Below are 19,933 nucleotides of genomic sequence, written 5' to 3' on the forward strand. Positions count from 1 at the left end.
GAATCTAATTGCTGTTAACTTGTGGCTAGGGCTCAATCCTCAACTCGTTCCAGTTACCAGCTGTAATTTTCACCAGGGTTCAAGCTGTCTTGCTAATAATCTTTGCTTGTATAAAAGCAGCGCTGTGAGAAGCAGTACCCAGGTTGTTGTCTGTCAGCACTTCTTTGACCCTCTTGGTGATGGAGTAGGTGTCAAGCTCTGGGGACATGACCACCAGCTCCTGGATGCCCAGTGGGGTGTGGTGCTGGTGGGGGAGGTTGCTGGGCAGAGTGGGTGAGGAGGCCTGGGTCTCTGGCTGCTGGTTCTCCTTGCTGCTCTCCAGCGCCAGGCTCATCAGCTCCCCCTGGGGGCTGGGTTGGTCCTCCACAGGGCTGGGAGGAGGTGATGGAGACGATCGGGCCTGCAGTGGGCTTTTATCTGTGTGACAGAATTCAGACCTCAATGAAGAATAAACAGACAGGTGGTGTTTACATGTAGCTGATTTAACATGGGGAATATCATATATTTTGGTTGATATCTGCCTTCCCAGTGGATATAATTCATATATATATATATATATATATATATATATATTTTTTTTTTAACAGTAGAACCTGTAAGACACCCTCTATTAAGCGATGGACCTTTGACATGTGTCATTTGCACATACTTGTACCAACTGAACGGTACCAATGGAAGCTAAATCAATGCACACGGTATCATGGGTCTAAATCAGGAAATTCAACCAATTCTCAAAAGCAGTTTGTGTTTCAGGGGCATGGTATAGTGTTGTCTAGTTCTAATTTTACAAACCTAGAACCACAAAGTTAAGTAATATAATCCAAGGCCTCTAAAGCACCCTCAAGTTATTTTTCTAATAAACATTGGGCACTAAGAAATCCTACAGTATGTAAGGCTGCGGATTGGGATGATACAGCTTTAAGATTTATGACATTATATCTTAATGGAGTAGTGTAGTAGAGAGCCTGGTACCCAGGGTGTAGTTCACAGACTGGACGAGTCCCTGGCCCAGCTGATCCACCAGCCAGAGCTGCATGCGGATGAAGGGCTCACGGCCTTTCTGGGTCAGTTTGCTCCAGGGTTTGGGTCGGGAGAGCATGTCACTCACACTGCCCTGGGACAGTCCCAGCACCTGGGGGAGCAGGGGGACAAACATGAGCTGTTAACACAACCGAACACACTTCACAGGTCCTGGTATACTTCTGTGTCAGATAAACGGGCTGCCAGAGTGAGGCCCTTTACTAATACTATACAAATTGAAGAGGATAAGTATTCTTTCTTTTGCTACAGTGCGGGACTGGTAAAAATCTGCAAATACCCAAATAAAAAAACAAGCAAATAACGGAAAGATCTTCTGCACAACAATAAGGGTGACCAGTGATAATGGTGCAAGCGAGGGAAGAAAATCACTTCTTTAATGGTAATACCTGGGAATAAAATACCCTACCTTCTCGCCGAAGATCCTCTGGCAGATGCCGTTCTTCGCCAGCTTCTCTTTGACCTGCCGCGTGAGCTCCAGGGTATCCACCTCGCGGTACATGTAAAGCTCGTACTGCTCAGGGGTGAGTGGGGGCACCGTGGGCTTGAGTGTGCGAGGCACATAGGATGGGTAGTAGGACAGTCGGCCCAGGCTCTCCGACTCCCCGCTGCCGGAAGCCTCCACCTCGGACTTCACCTCCACCAGCTTGCCCTGGTCCTCCTCGGCTGCTGAGGCCTCCTCGCTGTTGGGCAGGCTCTCTCCATTCTCGGCGCGGGGCCAGGGTCTGGGCATGGCCGAGTAGCCAGAAGAGGAGGAGGACGAGAGGGAAGGGGAGACAGAAGTGAAGGGATGCGATGAGCTGCTAACAGGGCCCCTCTCGGCTGCCCAGTGCTGGTCGAAGTAAGTTCCTGCATCCCCAATCTCCGACTTCACCTTGCGGATGATATTCTGGACGAACGCAGCTGGGGACAGCACGCTGAGGGGGGTCTGGCTGCTGCCTGAGATGGTGCCACCACAGACAGAGGCAGCCAGCTCACCCCCCTCCTCTTGTTTGACGTAAGCGGGCAATGGGAGCACCTTGCCCGGCTCCCCCTCCCCCCCCGGCACTGGCGCTGCTCCCCGGCCGCAGGACTCAATCTCCAGCAGGGCATGGTGCTGCGCCTGCATCTCCCGCCGTGCCTGCTCCAGGATGCTCTTGATGGTGTCGTCCGAGCTGCTGCTGCTGCTGCTGTTGTTGCTACCATTGCTGCTGCTTGCAGAGGTGGCTACGGAGCTGGGCTTGCCATCGCCTGCAGGTACAAACACAGGGAACTGGCTGTAGGTGGATTGACGGATGACCACTAGAGGTCCTGTTTGTGGAATTTGGTTTTGGAGATTACAGTTGCACACCTCTAGAGGTAACACCCTCTCCCTTCAGAAATCATGCTTTTTCAGTGATTGTTGGACATTAGCTTGAGAGCCTAGTAAGTAGTCCTTCAAGATGCATTACGAATTAATTTTTGGGTCTGTGTTTAGCATGTTTACTGCCGCACACTATTTGTTTTAAGCATGCAGGCTCAATGGGGTTAGATAGTTAGGTACTCACTCCCTTTCTGTGACTGGATTTCCTTCTTGGCTTGCTCCAGGATGTTCTTAATGGCATCGTCCGATCCCGTTTCCGGGGTCCTGATCCTTGGAGTTATACTTCCTGGAAAAGGGAAAGAGCACACATGATCGGGTTATCAGCCCTTCAAACAGCTTGAATGCATTAGAGGGTATTCTGCTCTCTTCTGCTGCACAGCTCAATGGCTCCTCCTCACACCTAGGAGTCAGTGTAATGGTACATTTCAGACGAACAGCGCAACACAGCAAAATGGAATGGTTATGAAATTCCAGAAACTAAAAAAAAAAATCAAAAACAGTCTCAACAGGTCTTTCAGATATTAATATCATTAAATAAAAGCTAGTAGACCAGATTAAACAAGGTATTCACTCTAAAGTGACATAAAATGGTCAGTGTCTGTGTTCAAAGTGGCTGCTACGGTTGTTAATAGTTTTGCATTGTTAACCATTTCATCACCTTTAAGCATGTCAAAACAGAAGTTCAGTACATATTTTAAATTTGATTTGCCTCCTTTTCCTCTTTGGTGATTTTTAATGTAGGGGTTGGAATACAACATCTGCTTCTCATAGAAACAGTTCATGGGGAACAGAATCTCACATTCCCTAGCAAACTCGCATTGAGCGCTAGACTACTGCCATCTAGTGTGGGCAGAGGGTAGTGCTTTTGTGTGCGATATACAATTAGGATACATAACAGAACAAAAAAGTTATAGGTTTACACACAGTATTGTCTGGAAACGCCAGTTTGCGGCTGTGATTCTCACAGCTTCCGCAGAGATTCACTCCAGAGGAGCAGGCTCCTCACCTCTCTGCCGGACCTGGATGGTCCTCAGCGCCAAGATGTTCTGCTCGTCGGACAGGAACTGCTTCATCTTGATGAAGGGCTCCTTCCCCTTGACGGTGAGCTTCCTCCAGGGTTTGGGCCGGGCGAGGATCTCACTGACAGAGCCCTGCGACAGACCCAGCACATAGTGTCCGAACACACGCTGCCCGATGTTGTGCTTCAGCAGCTGCTCCTTCACCTGATAGGCTATCTCCGCTGTCTCCAGGTGCTCTTCATCCCCAGTGCTGGAGCTCCCGCTCTCCGATTGGTCGCTGGGAGGCCCCGCCTCGCCGCTGGCTATCGCCTGGCACTGGTTGCCTGACACGAGGGCTGCCTTAGCCGCATACAGAGCGGTGGGGAAGGCCATGAGGCTAACGCTGTCTTTTTTGTAGAGCGGGGGCAGCAGCTGCTTCTGGAGGAGAGGGTCCACAGGGAGCTTGTCTCCAGGGAAGGGGGAGACGGAGAAGGGGCGAGGGATATCGGGGGTCAGCAAAGGCGGGCCGGAGCCGGGGGAGGGAGGGCCGTCTAGCAGGGGCTGCGGGGGTCTCAGGGGGTGCGGGCAGGGCAGTGAGGTGCCCAGAGAATCCTTCAAGGACTCCTTTTCAGAATGGTCTTCCTCTGGAAGAAAAAGGGACAACTTGTTGTACTGCTTGTACAGTAACTGAGAAGAACAGTTAAAAAGCAGGATCACTTTTGTGACATTTTACAAAATGCAGTATCAGGATCCTGGTGGGCAATCAGTACAAAATGGGACAGATTGTTTTGAGGAAAGGTTAAATCAGTTCATGTTACAAAGCAAGTTTAAGTGAATTAACAAGCTGGGGTGCATTTTGGTTTTGCAACTTTAACCATTCTATTGTCCTGTTCCAAAAGAATACGTAATGAGCTTGATGAATCTATTCCAATGCTGTATCTCCAATATCCTTCAATGGGTTTAGAGCATTACAATAACAAGCTACAGAAAGCTACATTACCATTGCTGTGTAAGAGACTGGTTTTCTCAAGCAGGTACTTCTGAGATGGAAGAAAGGCCTCTTTGTCAAGCTGCAGACCCTCTGCAGCTTTTGATGTGTCCTGCAATCACAGTTGGTAGTTTAAGATTCAGAGACTTGGATCAGACAATATGGGCAGAGGAATTACAGATCACAGTGCTGAGATTATAGATGACAACATTAATTTGCTCAGTAATGCACAATAAAGGTTTTGATTGAACAATTGCATGAGCTCTGTGAATGGTAAGATGAACACCCACTTGGAGACTCACAATTAGATATGTACTTACTTGTGACGAGCTGCTGTTTGCTGAAGTGAATTTCATTGCTTTGAGTATGCTGTTAAAAAAAGAAAAACATGCACATTGGGTTCTCAAATCAGATGGAACACAGTTACACATGACAGAAATGTCATGCACTGCCTTACATTTCCAATAATTCTTCATATATTTATTTTTAAAGCAAATATTGACATGCTTTTATTTGTCATCTTAAACAAGTGTATTATATATATATATACACACAAATATATTAATGAACTAGACAAGGAGTCTTAGATGGATAAAGCAGTGCCAGGCTTGTACTGTAGAGTATTTATAATAATCTTTATATAGTGCCTTTCATAGTGGACCACCACCACAAAGTGCTTTACAAGGTATGAGACTAGGGTGTGTGAACTGTGCATCAGCTTACAACGTCTCACCTGAAAGACCAAGCACAAGGAGGTTAAGTGACTTGCACAGAATTACACAATGAGTCAGTGGCTGAGCTGGGATTTGAACCAGGGAGCTCCTGGTTACAAGCCCGTTTCTTTAAAGGAGAACACATTCAATGAATAGAGCCACATCCAAAACATGTCTGCATTTTTTAAATGGACAGTCCTCAGTTGTTAATTCAATTAGTTTGAGAACATTTATATATACCACTTACCTGAGCTCTGTTTTGATTTCATCATAATCCACCTGTGTTTGTAACTTTGCTTCTAGTCTCTAGACAGGACAGAGAATAAACATGTTAGTGGACATGCATGGGCAGGCAGGTTTAAACCTGGGCTGGGGTTACAATTGTGGATCCATAAAGTGTGAGCTACCCAAAAACGAAAACTGGGTGACTATTTATTTCTGTGTTCCATTTTCCAGCAAAAAGTCCATGCTTTCCTGTACACCCTGAGCTGGTACAGAACATCCACACAGGCATTGCACTGGCATTGCTACCCATACTGAATTCTCTTCACAACTGAGGCTCTTCACATACTTCTATAGCTGCAGTCTTGAATGCAAGCTGCCGTTCCATCCCTGCAATCTGATTGGCCGAGCTCTCCTGGAGTTCCTGCAGTGAGATTTGTAGACGCTGGATGTCCTTCAGTAACTGGATGATCTCTCTGTCTTTAGCTGCCAGCGTGGCTTCCAAACTGGACTCTGAGCGCCGAGACTCCCGTTTATCCTGCTGAAGAGGAGCAGCAACAAAACATGCAGGGCCAGTATTAATGATGTACAGTGCATCACTGTACTCTGAGAGACAGACATTTGTCTGTCTGGCGGACCCCTTCCACTGCTTCTAAAGGGTCCTGTTGCCTTGTCTTTTACGGTGTAAGACTGTGTTCTCTCTAATACTAACACACCTGTCCAGTTGACCATCCTTTGTTGTAAGTGAATCAGTTCAGTTGACCCACTTAATATAACTGTAGTCTCTCTAATGGAGATGTCTAGTTGACCTTGTGTCTCTTAGAGTACACATGAGCTGCACTTCAGGTGGGAAAGAGGACACTTGAGCAGTTCTGAAAGCCAAGGCTTATTGATGTTCTCACACATTTTATATGTACAATATAAGACTGAACAGGGATGGGAATAAGACTCCCATTGCATAGCAGTTTGGTCCATTCCTGGTTTTATGATGAGTTTAATAAGACAACTGAGCTTGTTACCTATGCACTGTGATAAATCAAGCTTGCAGTAAGACCTGGAATGGGTGAAACTGCTATGCAGAGGACTATTATTTCTATCACCGTTGAATGTGCCTTAGACGGATTCGATGAATTATAAACCAAGTCATTGATTACCCCCCTGGCCTCCTCCGCAGTGTGACAGCCCAGGTGGACGGCGCTATTTGCAGTCGCAAGCTGTTCTCGTAAACTCTCTACTTCCCTCTGTGCCGTCTCTGTTCTCTGCAACGACAAGCATTTACCATGTTGTTCAGGAGCGACTTCTCATCCTCACTACAGCGTGTTGTTTTCTGACATGTCCTATTTGTTTGTATTCAGATAGATGCTAGCGCCGTCTGGATATTTTATAAGGACCTGTACTTAATATCTGTTTGGGCCAGCCACAGTTTGCCCTGATCACAGCCTTGACACAATGTCACACAGACTCCAGCAATGCGTTGGAAGGTGTCTCAAAGGACGTTAATCCATTCAGGTATTTTTGGTGTAGAGAGATAGGCAGAGGATCATGACGACTAGTTGTTCACGTTCATCCCAAATATGCTCAATTGGATTGAGGTCCAGGATTGTGGTGGCCATGGCAGATGCCTGAAGTCTCCTTCCTGCTCCTCAATCCATTACAATTGGTACAACTGTAGCATTGTTGGGTGGACTTGGGTCATTAACGTTGCCTAAGTGAACTACAGCATTTGTTCAGCCTTCCTGGTTATCAAGGAACCCGGGGTAAATACACCCCACACCAGGGCAGTGCCAAACCCAACCCAGCAGACAGGACCTAATAAGCAGTGTATACTTTCAATAGGAAGGGCTGTTTTTGGTTAGTCTTCAAGTCACTGCTGGGTTTATAAAATAAATACATATTAATAATAAATTTAAAAAATGCTTCAATAAATATGCGACTTTGTTTTCAGAGCCTGCCCTGTCACAATCTTCCAGGTAATTATTATTTTAATGAAAATGTATCTCAGCACTGCTTGCAAAAATTACAGGAAAGAATCAATCAGTGTGATTCGGTAACTAACTGCCTTGCCATTGCTTTGGGAAACATTTCCATGAATCCACCTCACACAGGCACTCAACTAAACCTGCCCAGCCCATGAAAAAATAATGTGTAATTACAACAGCATCCTGATTACAGGAATCATTAAGCAAATCATGCGCAATTAGCCTCTTTACTCACCTGATTGGCGTTCTCCAGATTCGTCATGATCAATCCCACTTCTTCAGCTCTACAAGACACAAGATACAAAGCAGGATTATTTTCCAGGCAGTTGCTGAACTATAATATTTCTGGCAGACCTTGCTATGGGGTCTCCACAGCGACCCCTGCTGGCCGTGTCGGGTATGGAACTCATTTTGACACCGCTGTTTGAGACAGTAGTTGCCCCAGCTGGAATCACAAAATAAGTAACATGAAAAAGTAGACACCTGCACAGGCGCCTCCCCTTGTTCTGGGAGCAATATTCCCATTTTCAGCTGGAGTAAAGTAGTTTGGTAAATCATAAGTTTTGCAATAAAGGTATAGTTGAATTTATTAATTTCATTTGTTGCTCTGGGAGCCAGACAGACATTCCTCTACTCATATTTGCACTAGTATGAGGTTAATAAATACCAGACTCATATTTCTCAGAAATGTTATCTCTGTTGTACTGCCAGCATTTTACAGGAAAAGCTTCCTGATATTTCCAGAATGTACTTTTAATGTACTGTAGCCTTGCTAAATCCTGTATGTAGACAATATATTTTTAAAAGCATAGGGGATTGTTCAAGCTACAATATGCATCCCTTAAGTACTTAAGTCATGTTGTAGTGCATTTTATTTTCCACATCTCCCTCCCCTCCCCTCCCCTCCCCTCCCCCCCCCCCCTCCCTCTCCCTGCCTCTCTCTCTCTCTCTCTCTCTCTCTCTCTCTCTCTCTCTCTCTCTCTCTCTCTCTCATGTCTCACTATGAATGAAACAGCTCCTCTGCAAAGCTTGGCTGGGAGAGGGTTGCCAAGGTGATCGAAGCAGATGAAATGTCTGGCATGCTGTGCGATAGGCGAGGTATCAAGGGTGAGAAGGAATGTATTAATACACGAGAACAGATGGCATTGGAAACAACGGGGGGAAAAATAACAAGTGTCACATTCACATTTAATGAACTTGTGTAGTTTGGAAATGTATTGTATTGATTAACTGCTCCGATCCTCCAGTCCAAGCAGACAAATGGCTCTTATTATCAGGCCTTTAGAATCAGATAGGAAAAATGGAAGGCACGGATTCACTTTGAAATGGACTTCTAAAGCCGGGAATGCTGAGATCTGCGGTTCCTCAGGCGGATCGGAGACAGGAGCCGAAAGGAAAAACATTCATCATTTCCATTCAGCCCCAGTGCTTGCTTCACCTCCTCCACACAGCCACAGGTGCCAGTGAACATCTTCAGCAAAACCAAAGAAACTTCTTATTCTAGTAGACAGTTTGCTTCCTGTGTTCCTACACCACTCTTCCCTGTGTGTTACTATATATAGTAAGCTGCTGAACCACACAGAGTTTGCTGCATCTGCCTGCTTAAGGACCGGTGCCCACCAGTTTGCATTCAGCATCTTATTGCAGAAGTACAGTGCTCATTTGATCATTTGCAATATGTATTTCTTGCTTTATGTACAATCACTATGCTTCACTGCATAAGGGCCCTCTGCAAATTCACTGTTCTCAACAGCAAAACAAAGAGGGAACGCTGTATCATGCATTATTAGGAAACTGTGATGTGATATACAGTAAACCCTGTGACAAAAAGATAACCGTTTTATAACACTGATACCATCATGCACATTCCACCTGGAGGTGATAGCAAGAGAACTTCATCTCCCAGCATGCTCTTGCTGTGCCACATAGAAGTCATGTGATTATATCCTCTTGCCACCCTGTGCTGTATATTTATTTTTCAAAGGGAATGAAACTCAATGACCAGATATTCTTCATTATTATAAACTACTACAAAATATTCTTTCATAATGAAACAAGCACAGCTTACCACACTAGCGCAAGAATTTGAATTCAATTTGTCACCATTCTTTAAATGTGGACTTACTGCCTTCAGTTTGAACAGTAGAATGAGTCCCGACAATGGCAACAGGCTATCGCTATGCTTAATATGACTGTTGTGTCTGAAGGAAAGTAAATACAGAAAGAATTACTCCTGGCCCACGAGTAATAAGCTGCCTGTCTGAGTAATAAGCTGCTCAAGGATTCCGAGAGGTGCTGACCCTGAGAAGCTGAGAGCAGGCACTTACTTTGAAGCTGCTTCTTTCTCATATTTACACCTCAGGTCCAGGAGCTCTGTTTGGGTTGTTGTCAGGGCTGAAGAGGAGGCAAAAGGAGGAGGTACATCAGTGGCGGCCTTATTTTTCTTGGTTGATTATTTTGTGTTGTTTCAGGTTGTTTTGAGAATATAGGTACTACTATACACTGACACTGTTTACCAGGCTGTTTTGAGTAGTGTCTGTGTTTTATTTCTGCTTCAGATATTGCTTCTTAAATATTGACCATTTAAATTATTTTGCCAAGAGGTGGCGACATTGTTTTCAAAAAATGATCTTGAGGTAAAAAATGCTTAACAACTCTACATGCATTTTTTATTTTTATTTTTATTTTTTAAATCTGTATTTCATCAAAATCTGGCAGTAGGGCTGCCTGACTGTAAATATAAGATTCTCAAACACTCCAATTAGTATTAACAATTTTTTTTTAAATTAAAAAAAAATACCATTCACAATTCTAATATTAATACAACTTTAGACAATTCACACGCTCTTAAATACATTTCTCAGTTGCTTATGTCCAGTTTGGTGTTGCATTATTTTTCCTTTCAGAAAATAACAAAATATAAAAAAAGCAACTCAGGAACTCCAAGGGCTGTTTCCTGTATGTTTTTCATTTCTTGCTATGCAAAATGAAAATATTGTTTTTTCTTTTTTTTTTTATTGTGTAAATGGCATTGGGAATTTCGCCTCTATCCCTATCCCTGGAGCAGTGATCTCCACCTGCCTTACACAACACTCATTCTGTTCAATGGGTTCTAAGAGTGACCCCAGGGGACTCACCTGAGTGGAGGACCTTGATTTTCTCTTCTGCTTCTCCCAGCCTGGCTGCCAAGCTGATCTGTGCTTCTTCGATCCCTCTGTGAACACGCACACAAACACACACACAGTGAATATATCTTTGTGGCCCTGGCTGTGTTTCTTGGAGAGATCTGGAGGACGGCTATGGAAAGGAGGGTCTGTGAAGCAGTTTTGGCCTGAGTCCTGTCCTCTGCACATCAAAGAGTGCGGAACAGTCTGGTAAATCAGCGGAGGAGACATCATCCCTATATCCCATCTATAATGCAGACAGCAGGCACAGACAGTCCTTAGTAATGTAACATCAGCCAGAGTGATGGGTATAAAACAGAAGTACCATTTTGACCATATTTAGCTATCTTTATCAAATGACTTTCAATGGCCATGCAGTTGCAATGCAATGGTTTTGTGCTATGGGGTTGTTATTGAATTATACTATAGCTATTATATTTTCATATTGGTGTCCGCTTGCTATGCACCCAGTACAGTGTATTACCATACCTGGGTCGCACTGTGACTGCAGTGGTATATTTCTTAATATGCAGTCTAACTAAACCTTAAACCCTCAATTTAAAAAAGCAGTTGCTTTCTGTGTTACTCAGCCCAGCAGGCACTAACTGCTAAACTGTAAAAAATAAAAAAAAACTCAGTGAGCAATTCTGTCTAACAGCATGGAAACCCCAAGTGCAAAGCAGTGGCATTTCTTTGTATGGCACACGTTTTTTCTGCTACTCACGTACTTTTCTTTCTTGCTCTCATTGTTCAGCAACAGGGTCTCTCCTGCTCTAAGTGCCTTTCTGTTGGGTGGGGGCTTCGAGGGCTCAGCCACCAGCGCTTCCTCCGTCTCCTCTGCAGGGGGCGACATCGAGCAGAGAAAACAAGACGCAGAGTTCAAGAGCGAATCCCATCAGGGCAGAGATCAATGTGCCCCCAGGCCCTGTCAGAGTGCAGGGAATCGATCTGCACGTGCCACGCTGTTGATTAAACACCTGCCACGGGGCCACAGCTCCAACGATGAACCCAGCAGGGTAGGGAGGGTATCTACAACAGGACTGGTGCCTGCGGAGCCCAGACTGTATGTGTGGCAGCAGGAAATGAGCCCTTGCTTTATAAATGTTTAACATGTTAATGCGCCCAATCGTTTCCTATGTTGGAAATGGGCTTAATTCATGAAGACCTGGAGTAAACCAAGTAGAGACAGAGATGTATTATAATTAAACAAGTAAAATAAACAAGCAAAGAACATCTGCAGCACAAGAGAAGGGGGACTAGCTCTAATGTTTCTAGTGCAAATGCAGTAAGAGCATGGGTTTCCAAGCCTTGGTTAGCACTCCTGTAACAGTAATGCAGGGGCTCACCCTGGCTGCTGTGGTTCTCCAGGTGTCTCCTCCAGTGCCGGCTGATCTCTTTGAGGGTGCGGCTCTCGGGGTCACTGCTCTGCAGCTGCTGCAGCCTCTCCTCCAGACTGTGGGCGGCTTCTAGCACCCGAGATGGGTCTGTGAGTAAACACACAGGGGGTGAGGTCAGGGGGCCAGGGGACAGGCACTGCTCGACCCCTGGTTCAAGAGGCAGAGCCCTCAATTACCTCCCCTGATATTACCTCGCTGGGACAGGCATTACCTTCTGCCTGTGTTTGTCTGCCCCTCCACCTGCCTTCCACAATCTCAACAAACAAGGGTCAGTGACATTCATCACCCTGGTGTGAGGACAGCTATTTTCCTTAGGAAAGTTCATCAACATAGTTGCAAAGGAATTTTGCAGTTAGCAATGCTTTTCGCTTACTTATACAGTACTATGCATTTACTATTCTGTACCATGATTACCCATGTCATTGACCATGCTTCACCATATTTCCCAGTCTGGCAATGCATTTCCATGTAAACCATACACCCCAAATTTTAGTTTAAAACAGTGAGGATGACATACTGCACTTTCTATGCTTAACCACAGTTTCCTAAACCTTCTGGCTGAGATGAGGACATAGAACTGGAAGGTGACATGCACTTATTTCACTAAGAGATTCAATTATAATTATTCATTCTGCTAAGCCACAGGCCTTAAAGTTTGTTTGAACCAATATCGTCCCCCCAACTTCATCTCAAATGCCCCATTCTCGACCCCACAGCCCTCTTTCCCAAACACTGTTACATGGCGAACGTCTTCTGAAAAGAAAAAGCAGACTGTGTAAAACAACAGAGGAACTGTTTTGCAATGCATCTGCTCTCCCCGAGCCCTGGGGCCAACTAAGAGCCAGTTTCTTTCCTAACAAGTCTCCGCTGGATCATTTGATCATTTAAATGATTATGCTGTGGACTCTCGAGGGGTTCTTTGCTCTCAACATCACCAGGATTTTTTGTAAAAGTTCAGCAGCATTGCGAACACACACACACACACTCACAGTGCTGCGCCTGCCTGCGGATAGCAAGGAAACGAGGGAGCGAGGGAGGGAGGGAAAGGGCTGGAAGCTGCACTGATTGTCCCCACAGCGGCTTGGCTTCTCTCAGAGATCAGCTCACAGTGCACTGTACTTCATCACGACGCATGCTTTGCTAACCAGCTTGTGTAAAAGCCACCTCCAGATGTAGCAACAGTGATGCAAGCTTAATCCCCGTTGACACTTTCTTTCCCCTCTGTTACTATGTGACATGATGAAAAGTCACGCTCACGCTCTAGGCACCTTAACTAAACAGGCTACTAAACATACAAAAAAGCCATCCAACTCATTCTGCCTACAATAATTGAGCAGCAGTTCACTGTGTAAAGAAATCTTAAAGCACTGTTCCTTCAGAAATGAATAACTGATTACCTGGAACCAAATTATAACATATTCATTTTCATTTCACTTTAAAGAGCAACTTCAAATGTCAATTGAATTGCTTACTAGTTTGAATGGTGTCTGGAATCACTCTGTTGCTCCAGTATTGAGTTCTTCTCATTTTTCTCCGAATCCACCTTACATGGCTTTGCACTTGCTTGCAGCTGACATGCACTCAAATAATGTGACAAAGTGACCTTTAAACTCTGCCAGCCTCGCGTGCTCTCTTACTACCGTATATAAATGTAGAGTAGGAAGGGCTGGCAGGGTTGAAAGTTTGCTTTGTCACATGATTTGAATGAAGTGAGGAAGGCTGTTTTGTAGTGCCACTGAGGATACTTCAGCAATGCAGTGCTAAGACAAGTGAAGGTAGATTTAAAGCAACATAACACAGAACCACTCAGAATGACAGCAAACACCATAAAACAGTAAGGGGAATGTAAAAAAAAAAAAAAGAAGAAAAGACTGGTGGTGCTGTTCTGCAAGTCCTTAAAAAGAAACACAGCAATGGCCTGTCTGTCACGGAGCCAAATGACCTGCCCTGCACTGCCATGCAGAGACAGTCACAGCCAAGCGAGAGAGGGACGAGGCTGGAGTCAGGGTGGATGTGTTGCCTCTGTGTGTGTGTGTGTGTGTGTGTGTGTCGAATGTTCCTGGCTGCATTGCGCAAAGGTAAGCAGGTGTGAGTGGAGCAGGTTGTCTTCTCCCTGTCAGAGATACACTATCATTAGTTGGTCTCTGCTCAACGGGACGCGCCATTATGTCTCCCTGGGCCTCTGTAATTATGCTCTGACATAATTAACCCAGCAAGCCCATTAGGCAAGTGCAGGCTAAAAATTCAGCTATAATTATTTGTTGTGTGCATGTTAATGAGCACAGCTGTGCTACCATCGCGCAACATGAACAAATTAATTTACAGGACTGTGCTCCCTTTCGTTCTCTTTCAATCTCCGGGAGATAAAGTCCTCTTCCTGTTTGGGACCCAGTTTTGAGGTTCACCTTGTGGCAGGCTGGCGAGTGGATAGAGGCCCAGAGACAGTCTGTAGTTCAAAAAAATAATTATTTTATTATAAATACACAAAAATTAAAGGGCACAAGGGCCAAAACAAAGCAATTTAAACACAAAAAGAAAGACAAAAAGCAAAACTAACAAAAATAACAATTTCCAGACTGGGCAATGCCTTCACTGGATTTATCATAATTCAAAAATCACACACCAAAAACCACCAACCTGCTTCCTCCCTCCTCTCAAATGAGAAGCAGAGGCCTCCTTTTATGTCAGGTGGCTGGGCGCTGATTGATCGTTAATTAACCTAATCAACCCCAGTCCCCTCACACATAATAAACCCAGGCAGGTAGGGGAAATTAACCCCATCCCTGCCAATTTAAAAAGGGCAGAGCTTTGCTTTGCCCCACACCTCGAAATGGTATTAATAATACCTACATTTTAAAAGAGCAGCGCTCCATATTAGTGACATTCCTCTTCCTTTGCAACCTGGCATTGTTAAAAACATACTAGTTCCTGATTTCAAGTCTCATAAAAAATAAACCTGACTTTTTAGCTTTTGCTGTGGAAAGCTGCTTCACAGAATCATCTTGCTTGCATTAGACTCCACATGGTTTCTCTGTGGCTCAGACACTTACTATGGTGGCAGGACAGTCTTTACTTCATTGCAGTCTGCAACGTCACTGATCTTTGCCATTGGGCCAGGCACTTGCCTTGAAAGAGTGAGAAGGTTGATCCACCACAATATATTCTTCCAACACATTTTAATGAAATAAAAAGGAAAGCATTCTTAAGCAACATATATGGTCATTTCAAAGTTAGAAGCCCAATTAGCCTGTGTTGAAAACAGTGTAACAAACTTCCCCAGTATCCTGAGCTGCAGTATTTAAAAGCATAGTTTTTCATTTCTAAACAAACCCCCCCATCCCCAGCTCTGCATTATTAAATAGCCAACTGTCCCCTGGGTCTTAGTTTATTGCTGCTGGTATTAATCACTTATGCACAATACAGAATGCTTTCCTTCTGCATTAATGATATGCATTATCAAACCATTCGTATATAACACATAACACTTGACTTTCATAGAGGGACAATGATACAGTGCAGTAGGTGCTTGTTTTGCAGGTAATGCCCTTCACAAGACCTACATAAATGACCGATGTCTCAGTTCTGACAACTTTACCGAGGACTTCCAGGAATCGGTGAGGAATGGTCAGGTATCGCTCCAGAACAATTAGAACTCCTTACAGAGTCGTCAAGTCTGTGCTGTGCTGGATACCCATGGTGGCCCTATTCACAGTGCTATGAGAAATATATCAGTACAAATACCAATTACAACCGACGTTCTCCTTCATTAATTCACAAGAGCTGCTGCAGGGACACAGGTTAATGGTTACACTTTGCTGTACCAAATGTACGTTGAGATTAGACATGTTTCTCACAGCTCTTTTGAGGCCACAGAGGTCGTGTTTCATACTCAGGTGCAGAGTGACTGTCAGCAGTGCTAATGATGACCACTAGCTGGTGCTGTTGCTCAGAATATTGCTCACCTCTGAATATGCAATGCTTCCATCAGGAATTGTTATAACAAAGCAAAAAAACAAACCAACATGTTATTCAAAATGTGTGTCTGTCAGTCACACTCTACAAGAACTGCTATGAATTTGCACCACATCTTTTTCCAAACTTTTACCATAGACTCCTATAGACATTTGGGTTTTTGGTTTATATTTTATTGATAAACTGTAGATTTAATACAAGTATATCTATTTCCATTTTTGTTAGCAAGATCCTGTGACTTGTTTAAAGGCCAGAATTCCATCGTAAAATATATTTTTTAACAGTTCTTCTTTCAGGACGGACTTTACCACCGGAGTGTCCTTCTTTTCAAGTGATTTCTTTATCACCCGATGTGCTGGGGATTTAGAAGTGATGCAGTACACTGATAGCATTGACCGTGTGCTTCTCAAGAATTATTCCCCTCCCCTTGGAAAGGACAACTGTTTGTGTGACCTGTGTACCTGTCATTGTCCTCTTCATCTGCCAGGAGAATTTTAACACAGGCTCATTTGTATGTAGCAGGCTAGTTATTTGAGCCATGCATTGCAAACAGGAGCAGCAAGCAATTTCTTATTTGTATTCTGGACAATGGCAATCATGTGGTGTTCAACGGAGGTTTTTAAAATCAGTTTTCCTCCCCTTTATCACAGCATACCAATTTCTCCAATCATCGTACAGCTATGACCAAAAGTTTTGCAACACCCTATAGAATGAACTCATTTTGCTTCATAATGTCGAATGGAAACCTGCTGAATAATGTTACGTTAACATACTGAATTACCGCTTTGTTGTTTTCCCCACACACTAAAATTGAAAAATGTGAAATTGATTACATGATGTTAAATAAAAGATCTAAATTACGTTCTCAATGCTAAAATTCAAGGCGCTGCAAATGCTAAAGTCACCTTGTGCTAGCCCTAACAGTGTGCACTAGGCAGTAAATGGTTTAACACAAGCTGCAATAGATAGGAGCTGTCTGGACGTCTGACATAAAATTCATTCTTACCCCTTTTGCAGATCCATTAGCTATGCAATTCTCAAATGTGCACTGTGGCAGGCTGGCGAGTGGATAGAGGCCCAGAGACAGACTGCAGTTCAAAAAAAATATACTTTTATTATAAATAAACACAAAATAAAAAGGCACAAGGGCAAAAATAATGATGTTTAAACACAAATAACCAAACAAAAAAAGCAAAGCTTACAAAAATAAAGATTTCCAGGCTGGGCAATGCCTTCACTGGATTTAGAAAAATTTAGACAACCAAACAAAACCAACCTGCTTCCTCAGCTCCCTCCTCCCAAATGAGGAAGCAGAGGCCTCCTTTTATGTCAGGTGGCTGGGCGCTGATTGATCGTTAATTAACCTAATCAACTAATCAACCCCAGCCACCTGAACATAATAAACCCAGGCAGGTAGGGGAAATTAACCACATCCCTGCCAATTTTTAAAGGGCAGAGCTTTGCTCTGCCACACACCTCCCCCATGTACAACGTACACCGGCCGCAATCGGCTCTCGGGAAGGCGGCTCACCCCTCTCTGGCTCTCGGGAAGGCGGCTCACCCCTCTCTGGCTCTCGGGAAGGCATCTCCACCCTCTTTATTGGAGTGACTGGGGCATCTCCCATGTCTACCGCCAGGTAATTAACCACCATGAGGGCAACCACTGGGAAGGACGCTGGGTGGTGTTGTTTCTCCCACTGTTCTCACCTCTCCCCATCTCGACGCCACAGCATGTTGATAACTATGGGAGATCGTGGACGAGGTCTGCCTCAGGGTGCATCAACCAGTCCCAGATCTCCTGGGACGGTGGTGAAGGTGGTGGTGCTGGAGGTAGTGGGGTGGCCCCTGATGCCCGGGGTGAACACTGAACCTCTTCCTGGGCCTGGTTGTAGGGGCATCCTGCCCAGTTGTGGCCGTCCCCCTCACACTGGCCACACCAGTTTGCCGGTGGCACGTCTGGGCAGGACCGCCAACGATGGTCCTCCTTCCCACACCAGGAACACCAGGGGAAGAGGCTGGCCGGGTCCTCCAGCGGTGGCTGCAGCAGCTTACATTTCTTCAGCTGCTGCTTTTCCTGCCTTTGCCGCTTTCTGCTCTTCTTTCCCATAATCCAAAAAAAAATAAATTATAATTCTCCCAAAAATTCCCCCAAAAAATAAAAAATATTGCTCTGAGCCGCTAGGCGGCACTATCCCACTGCTGACACCAAATGTGGCAGGCTGGCGAGTGGATAGAGGCCCAGAGACAGACTGCAGTTCAAAAAAATATACTTTTATTATAAATAAACACAAAATAAAAAGGCACAAGGGCAAAAATAATGATGTTTAAACACAAATAGCCAAACAAAAAAAGCAAAACTTACAAAAATAAAGATTTCCAGGCTGGGCAATGCCTTCACTGGATTTAGAAAAATTTAGACAACCAAACAAAACCAACCTGCTTCCTCAGCTCCCTCCTCCCAAATGAGAAGCAGAGGCCTCCTTTTATGTCAGGTGGCTGGGCGCTGATTGATTGTTAATTAACCTAATCAACTAATCAACCCCAGCCACCTGAACATAATAAACCCAGGCAGGTAGGGGAAATTAACCCCATCCCTGCCAATTTAAAAAGGGCACAGCTTTGCTCTGCCACATGCACGTTTATAGAAAACATGCATTTTCGTTTTAAAACCAAATATCTACTACTGAATTGGGGTTTATAAAGTTTTCAGTTTCCATCCCTTACTCTCTGGTAATCGTTTACACCTACACTTAATCACCTCAGCAGTGTCTTCTGAGTAAAAACCTGTTACTGGCTGAAAGCATGTCAGTGGAAAGGAGAAGCAGCCATTTGGTTAATGACAGGAGAGAAGCTGTTGAAGAAGTTAGATTACCAGGGAATTGCAATTGCTATGTGAAAGCAAGGTTTGAGATTTCTGCACAACAGGTACGGTTTGTTTCTTGTTAGTTACAATATCAGAGCTACACCACAAGCCCAATTAAGCCAGCTCCACAATGCAGTCATGAATTCGCAAACTGCAAGGAGCCCTAAATTAAACCACCTTCCTACAGCAATAACATTCATTAAGCTTTTAACATGTTTTTTTACAGCTTTTTTTTTTTTCTCACTTCGCGCACAACTGTGCAAACAGTTTTAAAAGGATTTATGGCTTCATTTGGTAATTACATACACCCGTGCGAGTGGGACTCAAACACATAAACTGCATTTGATACTGAAGATCTGGGTTGACACCAGCCATTCAAAATAATATCAGTAATACAAAAAATGTTTATTCAGGCTTTGTGCCACATATAAATTTACCAAAGGCTTCTGTTGAATTTTTCATTGACAAAAACAGCTAAGTACATTGGCATATGGCATCCATTCTTCTGCTGTTTGTAACATTACCCAGAATGCTTCAATATTCATTCAGTTCCCTATGCCAATATGCCTTTATTGTTTCTTCTTTGTTTGCCATTTTTAGTAAAAAGGGTTTTCTTAGCTTAACAAGAAATAACAAAGGCTTCAAAAAAGCCTTCCAGCCTTTATTTTTTTAATTTTTTTTAAATTAATTTAATCGTGAAGTCCAGTTACCCTGGCTCCTTTATCATTAGGCAGCTCAAACTTTTCATTTTCACCTCTGAGGGTGCAACACTACCATTTCCTGAAGGGCACACCTGTACTCTACGTGCCGTGAACTTTAAACCCTGACCCAACCAACAAGCTTGGCAAGCTGGATAGAGTGGAGTGTAGTCGGGGGGCTCTGAAGGAGCAGGTGCAACGGAATGCTTTCTCTCTCCTGTTGTTTTCCTCTCCAACACACACAAACACACACTGCCGTCTGGAGATTAGCGCTTAGGGCTTCTCTTCAACGCGTTCCCACCCACAGTGTGTTGTTGTTCTCCCACGTAACACCTCAGCTCCCTACGTTTTCAATTGAAGTGTGAGCGCTTGATTACTGGAGACCACTGCGGTGTGACATTGTCTTACTCCCCTTCCCTCCCCTTCATATATACAAGATCAGGACTGAGAAAAGTGGTTTAGTTGCACTTGAAATGTTTTTACGCCAGAGCCCTCTTGAGGAAGGGTAAAACCCCCCCATTCCGCTCAGATTATCACATGCTGTGTGGCGACAGGAATT

The 19,933-nt window shown here is 44.3% G+C and overlaps 1 protein-coding gene across 5 annotated transcripts in view; it reads right to left on the minus strand.

The window, feature by feature from the left end:
• LOC121297393 (homeobox protein cut-like 2) overlaps positions 1 to 19,933 on the minus strand; it is a 98,960-nt gene that overhangs the window by 6,540 nt on the left and 72,487 nt on the right. For 3 of the 5 annotated variants that reach the window (XM_041223707.1, XM_041223706.1, XM_041223704.1), the window contains exons 5-19: positions 11,791 to 11,928; positions 11,173 to 11,281; positions 10,418 to 10,494; positions 9,608 to 9,674; positions 7,516 to 7,564; positions 6,456 to 6,560; positions 5,651 to 5,842; positions 5,327 to 5,385; positions 4,687 to 4,735; positions 4,379 to 4,478; positions 3,387 to 4,022; positions 2,565 to 2,666; positions 1,448 to 2,268; positions 973 to 1,132; positions 139 to 417 (exon numbers count right to left, since the gene is read on the minus strand). In XM_041223707.1, coding sequence (XP_041079641.1) covers positions 139 to 417; positions 973 to 1,132; positions 1,448 to 2,268; positions 2,565 to 2,666; positions 3,387 to 4,022; positions 4,379 to 4,478; positions 4,687 to 4,735; positions 5,327 to 5,385; positions 5,651 to 5,842; positions 6,456 to 6,560; positions 7,516 to 7,564; positions 9,608 to 9,674; positions 10,418 to 10,494; positions 11,173 to 11,281; positions 11,791 to 11,928 — 2,943 coding nt within the window. The remainder of the gene's footprint in view (positions 1 to 138; positions 418 to 972; positions 1,133 to 1,447; positions 2,269 to 2,564; positions 2,667 to 3,386; positions 4,023 to 4,378; positions 4,479 to 4,686; positions 4,736 to 5,326; positions 5,386 to 5,650; positions 5,843 to 6,455; positions 6,561 to 7,515; positions 7,565 to 9,607; positions 9,675 to 10,417; positions 10,495 to 11,172; positions 11,282 to 11,790; positions 11,929 to 19,933) is intronic. The other 2 variants (XM_041223705.1, XM_041223703.1) reach the window with 1 other exon arrangement.

The sequence above is a fragment of the Polyodon spathula genome, chromosome 22, assembly GCF_017654505.1.
Source record: "Polyodon spathula isolate WHYD16114869_AA chromosome 22, ASM1765450v1, whole genome shotgun sequence".
Taxonomy (NCBI): Eukaryota; Metazoa; Chordata; class Actinopteri; order Acipenseriformes; family Polyodontidae; genus Polyodon; species Polyodon spathula.